Genomic DNA, 12,146 nt, shown 5'->3' on the forward strand with positions numbered 1-12,146 from the left:
GGAGACAAGCAATGAACTAGTAAAATAAGTGATGTGTAAGAAAAAAGTAGGGCAAAGGGGATGGCCATGAACTAGGCCAGGCAGGGCAGGCCTCATTGGTGTGGGATTTGAGGGAGCGCTCTCTGGGAGGAGGGCACCGGCTCTGGAAGGGAGAGAGGTGGTGTTTCTGGAGGACAAGGGGTCCGGGAGCTCTTTTCACTGGGAGGCTCCCTTGAGAGCCCGCTGCCTGGCCAAGGTCTTCCCCACCACTGCAGCGGACCTCAGGCCGCCCAGCAGCGGCCGAAGGGGAGGCTCTCACAGGTGCCTCCTGAGAGCGAAGCGAGCCTAGCTCACAGCCTCCCCTCCTCGAGGGCTAAAAGCCGCGCGGAACCGAAGTCCCGAAGGAAGTGCGAGCTCGGACGGCGGAAGAATGCGTCAGCCGGAAGTGGCGCCGAGACCCGAACATGGCGGCCGCCCGATCCCTGCGCTGGGGCCTGAGCGGAGTCCGAGCCTGGCTGCTCCTGTCACCCGTGCGCTGCCCGCGCCGGGCTGTGCACAAGCAGGTAGACGGCACCGAGTTCCGGAGCATCTACAGCCTAGACAAGCTCTACCCCGAATCCCGGGGTTCGGACACTGCCTGGAGGGTGCCGGTGAGCCTGGCTGGCGGACGGAAGGGGCAGGTCCTCGCTTCTGCTGGGTGACGTCAGGAAACCGGGGCCCCATTGGTCCGGCGTCGAGCTAATCAAATGGGCCGCTGCGCGGTAGTAGCCCGGGGTAGTAGCCGCGGAGCTAGTTGGTTGCCCGGGCAACCAGGGGTCTGGGGCCAGGTGTGGCTGGAGGTGTGCGGGCGCCGGGAGAGCACGCTGGCTATGTTTCCTACAAGACCACCAGCTTGCTCCCTGTAGTACCCTGGCCCCCAGGCCCAAATTCTTGTCCCAAGGGAAAACGGGGGCATTCTGACCCTCCAGAGTGGGCAGTAAAGGCCAGAGGCTACCAAGTTCTTTGTTCCCTTTTGGAACCTTTTGGAAGTTGTCTGTAGCTTCTAGGAACCCCGGAACTCCTGAGGAAATAGGGCTTCGCCTTCATTTCTTCAGGATTCATTTATTGACAGCCTTCCGTGTGCAGGCGCTGTACCAGGTCCCCTGGCAGGAGAGATGAGACCCACCTAATTCTATTGAGTTTACACTTTGACAGAAGTAGAAAAAACATTCATCCATTCATTCAGTTATTCAGCAAACTTCTGTTTAAAGCATGCTGTGGACACTGTACTAGGCATTAGGATAGAATAGTGAAAACAGCACAAAAATCCTAATACTTGTGGAATTTATCTTCTAAGGGAGGGAGACAGGCAATAAATAAAATAATATGGAGTATGTGAGATGGTGGTTAAGTACTTTGGAGAAAATAAAGCCAGAAAGGAAGGAGTGCTAAGGTAGGGGGTAGGGTTGCACTTTTAAGTAGGATATTCTGGGAAGGCTTCGAGAAGGTGATATTGGAGTAAGGACCTGGAAGAAGCCAGGCAACGAGCCATGGGAATGGTGGGAGATGAGTGTCCCTGCGGAGGGAGCAGAAGTTGCAACCACCTCAAAGCAGAAGCATGCTTGATTTGTGCAAAGAACAGCAAGCAGGCCAGTGTGGCTGAGCAGGGGAGTCAGAGGAGATGGAGCTAAAGAAGAGAGGTTTGAGGAGAGGCCTGTTTTTCAGGCCCATGGGCCGTTAGCTTTGCTCTGAATGTGATGAGGACCTATTGGAGGGTTTGAGGCAGAGAAGTAAGATGATCCAACTTAGTTTTACAGGGCTCATTCCTACAGAGCCTTATAAGGGACAGGCTGTAGAATGACGAGAGCAGGAAGACCAGTTAGGAGATTGCTGTAATAGAGGCAAGAGATGGTAAGCAAGATGGAAGCAATGGGAGTTGTGAGAATTCGTCAGGTTCTAGATATAGTCTGTGGACTTTCTGTGAGAAGTGAGAATAAGAAACGAATTGAGGTCTGGGACCTTGAGTAGTGGAAGGATTGAGTTGCCACTAATTGAGATGAGAACATGGTGATACCATTTGTTATCTCTTCTTTCACTCAACAAAAAGTTTAATGTATCTGCTGTATCACACACCCCTTCAAACATTGCAGATAGAGCCATGATAAACAAAACAGGGCTCCTCCTTCACGCAGCTTATAGTTCTAGCAGAAGGACCAGATCGTGAACAAATGGGGGAACATATCGGGTAATGAGACCAGGTGCTGTCATCAAGAGCACTGGGGAGCTACTGCAGATTGTTAGTAAGGGAAATCCTTTGTGAGGAGGTTTGAAGTTTGAGGAAACCTGGAATAGCAATCGGCTCCATGGGTCTGGAGTTGAAGAAAGAGATTTGAGTTTGAGTCAGAACAGAACGTTGAGAGTCGTCAACATAGATGGATGAAATGTTCTAGAGAATAGCTAAGATAGAGAAGAGAAAGGGTTTCAGGGGCATGCCAGCGTTTAAGTAAAGGAGAGAGCGGGAAAGTCATAGGGAGGGAAGAGGAAAACAAGATGCCAGTTCAGAAGAAAAAGGGAGAACATGTTTCAAGGAGGGCATGGGTTGTGGCTGTCAGTGGTGCAGAGAGGTGGAGTGGAACGAGCATTTCACCCCCAATAGTACTCAGACGACAAGGGATGAGGCAGCCAGAAGTGGGCAGGAGAGGACATGTTGAGTCTGGATGGCCAGAAGAGCCTCAGAGGGGGCAGTGTTTGCACTGGGCACATGAGGATTTAAGGCTGAAGAGCCTTGCTATGGAGGAACAGCATGGGAGAGACATGGGGGTGAGAAACCCTGAAGTGAGTGGCTCAGTTTGACACAAACCTTCAGGCAGATGTGCTAGTCACTGTTTAAGGCAGTCAGCCTCCCCTTTGAGCTTTCTGTGCCCAGGAAGGGACAGGTGGCCCACCAAGTTTGTAACTTTAGGCTGGCAGAGGGTGTCCCTTTTGAGTCTCCCAGGTACATGTATACTGTGGTGCTTTCCCTGCCCCCAGAGCCAGGCCTCTGATGGTGCCTGACCCTAGCTGAGGTCAGGACAGGGAAAACTGGAGAGGTGAGACAAAGATTCCATTTTCCCAAAGGGTGTTTCAGAGGAGGTACCTCTGGAGTCTGGGGAAGCTTTTTTTGTCTTCTGATCATGCTTTTCTGGAGAGCTGAACATAGTTGCACTATATTTGCCTTGCGGCTTCACATCATTTCTTTGGTTGCCCTGGAGCAGTCAGGAGCTCCCCAGCAGATTATATTAATGTGACACTGGATATTATATTACAGGATGATGCAAAGCAAGCCAGCAATGATATTCCTCTAGGTAAGTAATTTTTCAGTCATTTCCCCTACCCCTCACTCAATTTTTTCCAGATCTCTCCAGTCTAATGAGCATAAAGACTGGCTTTGGGTATGCAAAAGTGCAGTCCTTTCAGCACTGACTAGACTAGCAGGAAAATGATGGTGCAGCTCCTCTGCAGTGCTGTGCAGTGCACAACATGAACGGGAGCTCTCGATATTCTTGCGACATGGAACAATTATTACCAATAGAACAAATCGACAAGTTGGTCATCATTTGAAAAAAGCAGGATGCAGAAAAGTATAAATAGTAAGCTATCATTTGTGTTTTACATATATACCTGAAACATATTTCTCCATATAATCGTAGATCTGAAAGGACATGTAAGAACTTGGATATGGAGGCTGCTTTGGGGAGTGGAGAGGAAAGGACATGCTTGGGGTCTGGGGAACAGGAGGGGGGACTTCTCCCTGTAAACCGTTTACATAACTTTATAAATCGTGTTGCCATCAAGCGGAAGGCAAGGCCTGTAAAGAAAAATGGACCCATTTAGATTCAGAGAGTTTGTGACATAGTCAGACAGTGAAAGGAGTAGTAGCCAAAGGTTCCGGCTCCCTGTGGCCCTTGTTTGGGTGACACTGAGAGAGGCCAGGTGACTGCACCACAAGGAAGAGGATACCCTGTGGCCCAGGAGCCCAGGCCCTGCTGTATCACAGCAGTTTGATAACCTAGGCCATGCAGATGGCTGGAGGGTGCAGAAAGCCCATCTCATCAGAACCCAGGTGAGACGGGGAGGCGAGCGGGAAACGGCCGTGTCATAGTTCCTCACCTGCCTGCCGTGTCGTGTGGTCCGGGGGGACCACAGGCATTCCTGTGAAGACAGACTTGGTGTGGTGCAAGCCGTGCCTCGGTGACCTAGGTTGCTGACACCATCGTGGAACCCCATGTGTTCGTTACTCTTCAAAAAATGAGTTAATTTAGTTACCACCGCCCGTTGACACCTGCTGTCTGCCACCTCGGTGCCACCCAAACCCCTTGCTGCTCTCCACCTAGTCTTCTGAAATTTCCCCATGCCCATGTCTTCCCTACTTTCCTCAGACACTTATGAGGCTGCTTTTAATGAATTATAAAATAAAAGAAAGGAACCTCATTTTACAGATCCAAAACAGAAAGGAAGCCAGGAAGCCAGGATCACAAGGTCAGTCAGTGGCTGGGCCAGGGATAGGCAGGCCTCCCAGCTCCAGATCGGGTACTCGTTCATCCAGCAGATGGTTTTAAATACAGACTGTGCATTAGGCTCTAGGAAGGCACAGTGAATTAGATACACTCCTGCCCTCTTAGAGCTGTAGATTATGGAATCCATTGAATTCCACATTCATCACATTTTGAGATACAACTTAAAACTTTGTCCCTTAATTTCAGCTTTTGAAAGAGTCCTTACTTGAAAACAAATAGCAAAAAACTAGGACAGCCAGGTCGGGGGGAATGTACTGGACCAGAAGCAGATGACCTGGTCATAATTTCATATCCTCTGCTATCTGTGTGATGTTGGAAAGGTCACTTAATCTTGATACAGTTTCGATATCTGTAAATAATCTCTGACTTTACCAAAGATCTGAATATTGCATTTATATATATAAAAGGTATTGAAGAGAGAGGTGTGTGTTAGGAAAATTAACGTTGATAGTAAATTAACAGTTTGCACACTTGGCCTTGGGGTAATCATTTTTGTGGTGTGTGTTCTCTTTTATAGATCGCTTGACAGTATCTTATTGTCGGAGTAGTGGTCCTGGGGGCCAGAATGTTAACAAAGGTACAGGCATCTTGTTGTTTTCTTTCACTTTAAGACCTAACTGGGAGGTGGACTTGAGGAGTTCTGTGTTTAGTTACCACCACCTGTTTAGTTACCATGACTTAAATACTGCCAGTTTATAATAATCCTCTTTTTTCTTGTAAATGTAGTCTGCTCCCTGGACTCTCAGCTGTGAGCTGCCAGGACTAGGACTGGCTGCTGAGTCCAAACAAAGGGACAGCACAGTGTGAGTTGACAGCCAGGTCGAAGAACAGGTTTCCTTTGTTCTTAGGAAAACCCACCCCCACTATTCTTTTCAGAGCCCAAGGGAAGCCATGGGCATTTAGTTCCTGGAAGTTTATATTTGTCCAAAAGTAACTCACTGTCTTTGTAAGCTCATTCCATAGCCTACTTTGTGTCAACACAGGATAGAAACCGGGTGGTGTCTCACCTCCCTTTGCTTCAGGATGGTCACCAGCCCCCAGGACGCTGAGCCTACCTGAGAGTGTCAGTGACCTGTGCTACCTTGTCCTTTATTTACAGTGAATTCCAAGGCTGAAGTCAGGTTCCACTTGGCAACTGCTGATTGGATTGCAGAGCCTGTGCGGCAGAAAATGGCCATCACGGTAACTACCAACCCCTTTCTTTTTCTATAATTCCTCGGGATTAAATCTTTTAAACCTTTACTCCATAGAACTCTGGTGTTGCCTTACTTCTCCGCAGCATAAAAATAAGATCAACAGGTCAGGGGAGTTGATACTCACCTCTGAGTGCAGCCGCTATCAGTTCCGAAATTTGGCAGATTGCCTACAGAAAATTCGAGACATGATCGCTGAGGCCAGCCAACCAGCCAAAGAGCCATCCGAAGAAGATGGTGTACTGCGGAGAATCAGGTATCAGGAAATGCCTCCGGCGTCTATCAGCTGAGTCGGTTCGGTGGGGCTGCAAGGGTGAAGCCCACGAGACAGGTGGCAAAGTTGGGGGAATGGGGGAAACCGATGCAGCACAGGACTCCTGAGCTGGCGCCTGCGCATTCCGCTGCTCCGCTCCACGTGGGAAAGCACTGATTGGGCGTCTGGGCCTAATTGCGGTCTTTTTGTTTTCAGGATAGAAAACATGAATCGGGAAAGACTGAAAAAAAAGAGAATAAATTCTGCTATTAAGACAAGCAGGAGGGTAGATGTGGACTGAAATCATCCTCCGGAGCTGGCCAAGACCCTCTTCAGGGCATCCAGGCAGCTGGAAGCTGGAGGGCTTTACCACTATCGGGAGAATTCTGTGTTGTTTTGGTTGTCGCTGATCTCCAGCGTGGAAGGCATCAAGGGAACACTCACGTGGAATGAGGGTCTCTGGTGCTAGTTGGCAAAGGTCTTTATAGACAATCACATGTTTTCAAACCTACCTTATTCATTTAATGTATTAGCTGCAATAAAAGTCTAAACACCCTGGGCTTCCCTCTTCATTCAGAATGCTTCAGAGCAGAATTCTCGCCTCTCTTCTCAGCTGAAATCTGCCAGCCATTACTGGTTGGCACTAACTGTGGGTCACAGCCCCGGGAGACAGGAGCTAGGCCTGGGAAAGGTACAGAATTTTAACCAGTAGAGGGGAGGGAGGCATGCCAGTTGAAGGGAACCGCAGGAATAAAGGAGACCAAAGAGATGACTGGGGTGGAGGAGCTGATAAGGAAGCCATCCGAATGGTGGATTTGGGCGAGGGGGGTATGGGGCTAAGTCTAGAGAGGGAGACTGAAGTTCCATGTGGAGATTCGAGTTGATGAGCTTAGATTTGAAGAAACATAGATAAGAGAGCTGAGGGTCTTGAGTGGGAGGGGGTCTCATGTTAGGTGCTGTCCCAGGCTGTAGGGTTTTGGAAGCAGGAAAAGAGTGAGTTGGAACTGGAAAGAGGTTTCCACAGTCCTAAGGGTGTGGGAAGCACACAGGGCAGTGTAACTAGCAGATTACTTTGGCACGTATGAATTTCTTAGAATGTTCTCTACTTTTTTTTCTATTTTGATCTCATTTACTTATCAAATACTGCATTGTGAGACTCTAAATGCAAGATAATGAACCGTAACACTAAATACTTCACATGAACAAGGACCTCATCATGTGAGTGTAAACAAAGGAAAAAGTAATTGATAAATGACTCAACAAAATATGAAAGATGTGAAAGACAAGGTCCATGTCCTCAAGGGACTCAGAGCCAACCAGAAAACAAGCTCACATGCAAGAAAATGTAGCATTCTTTCACTCATTTGTTAATTCAACAAGTACTGAGTGAAAGGCACCCAGGCAGTGGGTCAGGTCTGAGGGAGTCAGCAATGAACAAAACCAAGTCCTTTCTTCCAGACAATTTACATTTGCATGGGTGATGATAAAAGCTGAGGAGAAAAATGGATTCCTGGTAGGGAACACCACCTAAAATTTGGTAAATAACATAAAAAAGTTCTAAGTAGACTATGGGAAGCAGAGAAGCAACCAGTTCCAGCTGGAGGGTCAGAGAAGATACATTTGAGATCCTTGAGATGGGCCTGAAGGAGGGCTCGGTCATGCAAGGCAGGGAAGAGCTTGTCACCTGGGGGCTCCAGTGCGGCCAAGCCTTCCTGTGGCTGGGACAGTGAACCCCAGTACTGAGAGAATGGGCTCTGAAGCCAGACTGCTCCAGACCAGCTCCACGCAGACCCCCATCTCCCCAAGCTATGATTCCCTGAACCTTAGTTTCCCCATCTATACACTAAGGATGATGTTTTTAGTACCTGATAGGGCTGTTGTGGGGTTTAAATAAAAAAATTAATGGTTAATGGCACTGAGCATGTGCCAGGGAATGTTAGCCATGATTAACACTGGCTGGAACCCAGGGGATGAGGAGCTGCCACACTGAGTGGGAGCCAGGTCTAGAAAGGCCTTGAAGGTAACAACTAAGACATTCACAGAGGCTGTCAGGGGAAGAGTAACGTGGCCGTCAATGGGCCAGGAGATTGCAGGGAAGTGAGGACAAGCTGGTGGACTGACCCATGCGAGCAGTTAGGGACCCATCCTGGAACTAGGGCAGTGGCAACAAGAATGGAGAGAAAAGTAACAGATTCAAAGGGATGGTGGGGACAGGAAATTGGCCCAAGTGGAGTGAGAGCAGGTGTGTGGGAGGGATGATGCTGTGCATCAATACAGGAAGGTCATAAGGGGAGCAGAATTGGGAGGATGGCTAGATGATGACGGTTTTGCCCGGGAGCGGTTGACTTCGTGGGGGCCTAGGAGGATGCCTGGGTAGTGATACCCAGAAGAAGGAAAAGGCTGGGGAGCAAGGCTGTAGCTAGGAGATGCAGGATGGAGGGGCACAAGCAGAGTTTCGGGAATGGATAGGAGCAGTGGAGGCTGAGGCAGGGCAGAAGGCGGGGAAGCTGGGTTTTAGGTGGCGGCAGCAGGGAACCAGAGAGGGCAGCTCTGTAGGCTGACCTCGAAGCGAAGTTCTGGACCCATGAAGCCCTCAGAAGAAATTGGTGGCATGTGAAGGGACCTAGGAAAGCATTTGAGACACACAGGAGGGGAAGGAGAGGTGAAGAGAAACAGCGCAGGCTGGGGGACAGACAGTAGAGCGCACAGGTAGGAGCCATCCTTAAGAAAAGCAAAAGGCAAAAGAATGAACATAGACGATGTTGAGGAAAAGAGGCCAAATGCCAAAGAGTATGACTCCCATTATATGTACAGTTGACTCGGGGTAAGAAGCACGATCAAAAATCCCTGTATAGCTTTGGACTCCCCAAAACCTTAGCTACTAATAGCTTACCATGATAGGAAGCCTTACCAATAACATAAGCAGTCGATTAACACATATTTTGTATATATCTTATATACTGTATTCTAACAATAAAGTAAGCCAGAGAAAAAAAGTTTTTCAAATTGTTGCAAATCTTTAAAAATGTTTCCAATATATTCATTGAGAAAAATCCACATGTAAGTGGACCCACAGAGTTCAAACCTGCACTGTTCAAGGGTCACCTACCGTTCAAAAGGCAAAACTTCTTTGGGGTGATGAAAGTCAGGGAGGTATTTACTTGGGAGAGGTGGTGATTGATTTATAGAAGGCACGAGGAGCCTTCTGGGGTTCTGGAATGTACTGGGTCTCATCCAGCTATGGCCTTAAGATCTGTAGGCTTTGCTGCATGGATGTTACCCAAAGACAGAGAGATTCATGAACTTAAAGGAGGGCTCCTCAAGACAAGAGACTGGAACCAGATGGAGCAAACTCTTCCTTCTTGTTGATGTTAAGGCAGGAATGAGATGGGTTTCTGCAGACTGTATGTGTTGGAGAGAAAAACAAAGAGGAATGCGTCCAGGTTCCCCATGACCTGGAATGCTGGCGATGCCGAGGCCTGGTCTCAGTTCAGGCGCTACGTGGAATAAATGCTGTCTTTGGTTGAAGCTTCTGCTGTTACATCTTTCATATGCACATGGAGTTTAATAATGGATTTTAAACGTGTGTTAACGTTTAAAAGTGTGCTTATTCCTTATTTTTATTACGATTTGTATAGCAGTTTTAAAGGAACAAAATTTAGGATGAACTATTTGGCTTGTTTTTCTTTAAATTATATATTTGTTATATATAAATATTTCTATTACTATGACTAGAAGTATTTGCTCCTCCTGGTTGTACATTGCCTTGTGATGGTGAAGGTTTAGTGTTTATGTCTCAGTCAGTATTCATGATTGATGGTAGTCTGTTCTCGTTCACTTCCTACATTACTTTTTCCCAAAATTCCTTGGATTTTCTGCAGAGGTGGACACAATGGCTTGAACCCTCAGTCTTCTCCCGCCTTGGGCCGGGTGTCCTGGCAGCCGCAGCCCACGGTGCTTCCCACCTGCTCTCGGTCGACTGTGCATTGGGAAGGGGCGGTCCACATCCCCTGTACCGCATCCCAGGCTCAGTCCTGCAACGCAACACCCAGTATTGGGTGCCGACTAGGGGGATCGGTATGGCTTGGCAAGGAGTCGCAGGCCCCAGTGGCCTAATGGATAAGGCACTGGCCTCCTAAGCCAGGGATTGTGGGTTCGAGTCCCACCTGGGGTAGAACCCGTTATCCTTTTGAACCTACTGCCTCGTACTTTCTACAAAATACCTTCTGGAATCCAGTCCACCGCTACTCCCACACGTTAAGGTCCTGAAGGTCGAAGTGTTCACCCCAAGCACAGTACCCTTCGTAGTCCGTTTCTGTACCTCTCACAGGCCAAGGATAAGGCTGCTGCATGGCCTCAGGGCACCCCAGAGGATGATCGGGGAGAAGCGGCACTGGAACCGGAGAGAAGGAGCTGGCTCCCTGATTGCTAAAGCCGTGGAAAGCCGTGGGGAGGCGGTGCAGAGCCACCGCCGGGTTATACGCCGCCGCAGGAGAGCGACTTCAGAGGCCAAACAGGGAGAAGGCACCAAAATTTCCAGTACAAGGACAGACTCATCACCCCAGGTGGGACTCGAACCCACAATCCCTGGCTTAGGAGGCCAGTGCCTTATCCATTAGGCCACTGGGGCGAGATAAAAAAGAGACTCCACGTGGTCCATGTAACGCGCAGCCGCACGTGCGCAACCCTCACATGGCTCTGCCACGCCGGCATCCGTACCGTACGCCCGGAGGCAGGGTCAAATACCGGGAAGCCCGCCGGCCGGACGACCGCAGGGCCCACCCGCTGGGTTACAGAAGCTCGAGTTCAAGTCGAGGCTTTGGAACAGTGCCGCGCTGGGACCAAAGGGCCGGGCGGAGCGCACTCCGACGCTTCCAGGAATGTGGAAGGGGACAAGGAAGGAGGACAGAAGAGGTGCGGGGACAGAAGAGGTGCGGGATTGCTGTGTCCTGCGCCACAGGCACGAACCTCTCGCCCCAAAGGTAGCTGACGAAGAAGGGACTCGAACTCTTAAGCTTCTAATCCGAAGCCAGACGCCTTATCCATTAGGCCACGCGGCCGCGACGTTCCCCGGGTTGCAATGCGCCAGCCAGGTGCAGAACTGCCCCACCCCCTAACCCCCTTCCTCGTCCGGAGGTGGCGGCGCTGGCGACACGGGCCGGAGAGGGCCGAGAACGCAAATGCATTACAGGTATGGGGGGAGCGGAATTGGGGTGCGGTCCTTTTGGACGGCGTCAGAGTTGTTAAGTCTTTAGATCATTAAATAGGTATCCGGTGCCTCGTCTCCCGTGTTCAGACCGCGTGGCCTAATGGATAAGGCGTCTGACTTCGGATCAGAAGATTGAGGGTTCGAGTCCCTTCGTGGTCGAAATGTTTTAATCCCCTATGTCGAGAAATAGAGGTCTTCAGAAATCAAACTGAATCTCATCTCGTTTTAGCGGCTAACAAGCCATCGAACATTCACTCTCTCGTTGCTGTCATCACCTGGAGCTGAGAGTCTCGTCCGATTAGGTTTTACACCTGGGGGCGTTTCACCCTGACGTCATTACATAGTTCTTTGGCGTCACAACTCAAGAGACATGTGATCGAGCCTCGGTCGCGCGCAGCCCCAGTGGCCTAATGGATAAGGCACTGGCCTCCTAAGCCAGGGATTGTGGGTTCGAGTCCCAGCTGGGGTGAGATTGATTTACTTTACTATGGTACCGTTTTATGTATTAACTGTAAAGTACGAACAGAAAACCATTAAAACGCACATCTTCTCTTTAGTAGCCTTTGTGTTATGTGTGGTCACCCCACTTGCAGTTCATTTTCCTTTTCTTTTCTACGAAGTCTCAGTACACTCTGAAAGGTAAAGCAATATGAGGGCAAAATTTTTTGCCTCTGAGTTGGTATCCTCACCTCGCCATAGTGGTCTGCGAGCAAAAATCCACGTGCAAATGAAGCAAGCGGCTCCTGAGTCTGAAAGCAGGCAGAGCTGCAGCCCCGGCTCCTTCCTAGCCCCAAGCATCCCACCGGAGACCGGCAGGCGGGGCAGTGGGTGCTGCCCAGCGCCGCGTCCCGTGACCGGCTACGGGCTCTGTGCCCCAGCCAACGACGCCCACCACCCCGTCTGTGCAGCGACCAGGAGGGTGCGGTGAAGCGGGTGTGAAAAATGGCATACTCACACTCACGGAGAGATATACACTT

General features: G+C 49.7%; 1 protein-coding gene, 1 long non-coding RNA gene and 4 other non-coding genes across 6 annotated transcripts; 5 read left to right on the plus strand and 1 right to left on the minus strand.

Annotated features, from left to right (window-relative positions):
- The first annotated feature begins 405 nt into the window (after positions 1-405).
- MRPL58 (mitochondrial ribosomal protein L58) lies at positions 406-6,516 on the plus strand. Its single transcript, XM_036900160.2, has 6 exons — positions 406-629; positions 3,266-3,302; positions 5,032-5,091; positions 5,614-5,696; positions 5,794-5,963; positions 6,177-6,516. The coding sequence occupies exons 1-6, from the start codon at positions 444-446 to the stop codon at positions 6,259-6,261; spliced, it is 621 nt and encodes a 206-aa protein (XP_036756055.1). The 5' UTR covers positions 406-443; the 3' UTR covers positions 6,262-6,516.
- Positions 6,517-10,061: 3,545 nt separating this feature from the next.
- TRNAR-CCU (transfer RNA arginine (anticodon CCU)) lies at positions 10,062-10,134 on the plus strand. The gene has a single exon. It is a non-coding gene; the product is annotated as a tRNA-Arg (tRNA).
- A 383-nt stretch (positions 10,135-10,517) lies between these two features.
- Positions 10,518-10,590, minus strand: TRNAR-CCU (transfer RNA arginine (anticodon CCU)). Its single transcript has one exon. It is a non-coding gene; the product is annotated as a tRNA-Arg (tRNA).
- A 290-nt stretch (positions 10,591-10,880) lies between these two features.
- On the plus strand, positions 10,881-11,725 carry LOC118919833 (uncharacterized). The gene is made up of 2 exons (XR_005027679.2): positions 10,881-10,942; positions 11,399-11,725. It is a non-coding gene; the product is annotated as an uncharacterized LOC118919833 (long non-coding RNA).
- Positions 11,256-11,328, plus strand: TRNAR-UCG (transfer RNA arginine (anticodon UCG)). Its single transcript has one exon. It is a non-coding gene; the product is annotated as a tRNA-Arg (tRNA).
- TRNAR-CCU (transfer RNA arginine (anticodon CCU)) lies at positions 11,566-11,638 on the plus strand. Its single transcript has one exon. It is a non-coding gene; the product is annotated as a tRNA-Arg (tRNA).
- Positions 11,726-12,146: the final 421 nt, after the last annotated feature.

This window comes from Manis pentadactyla, chromosome 4 (assembly GCF_030020395.1).
Source record: "Manis pentadactyla isolate mManPen7 chromosome 4, mManPen7.hap1, whole genome shotgun sequence".
Taxonomy (NCBI): domain Eukaryota; kingdom Metazoa; phylum Chordata; class Mammalia; order Pholidota; family Manidae; genus Manis; species Manis pentadactyla.

Coding starts and splice junctions, on each gene's coding strand:
- MRPL58 (XM_036900160.2), top strand. CDS start 444: ATGGCGGCCGCCCGATCCCTGCGCTGGGGCCTGAGCGGAGTCCGAGCC. Junction 630..3,265: donor ACACTGCCTGGAGGGTGCCG/GTGAGCCTGGCT, acceptor ATTATATTACAG/GATGATGCAAAGCAAGCCAG. Junction 3,303..5,031: donor CAGCAATGATATTCCTCTAG/GTAAGTAATTTT, acceptor TCTCTTTTATAG/ATCGCTTGACAGTATCTTAT.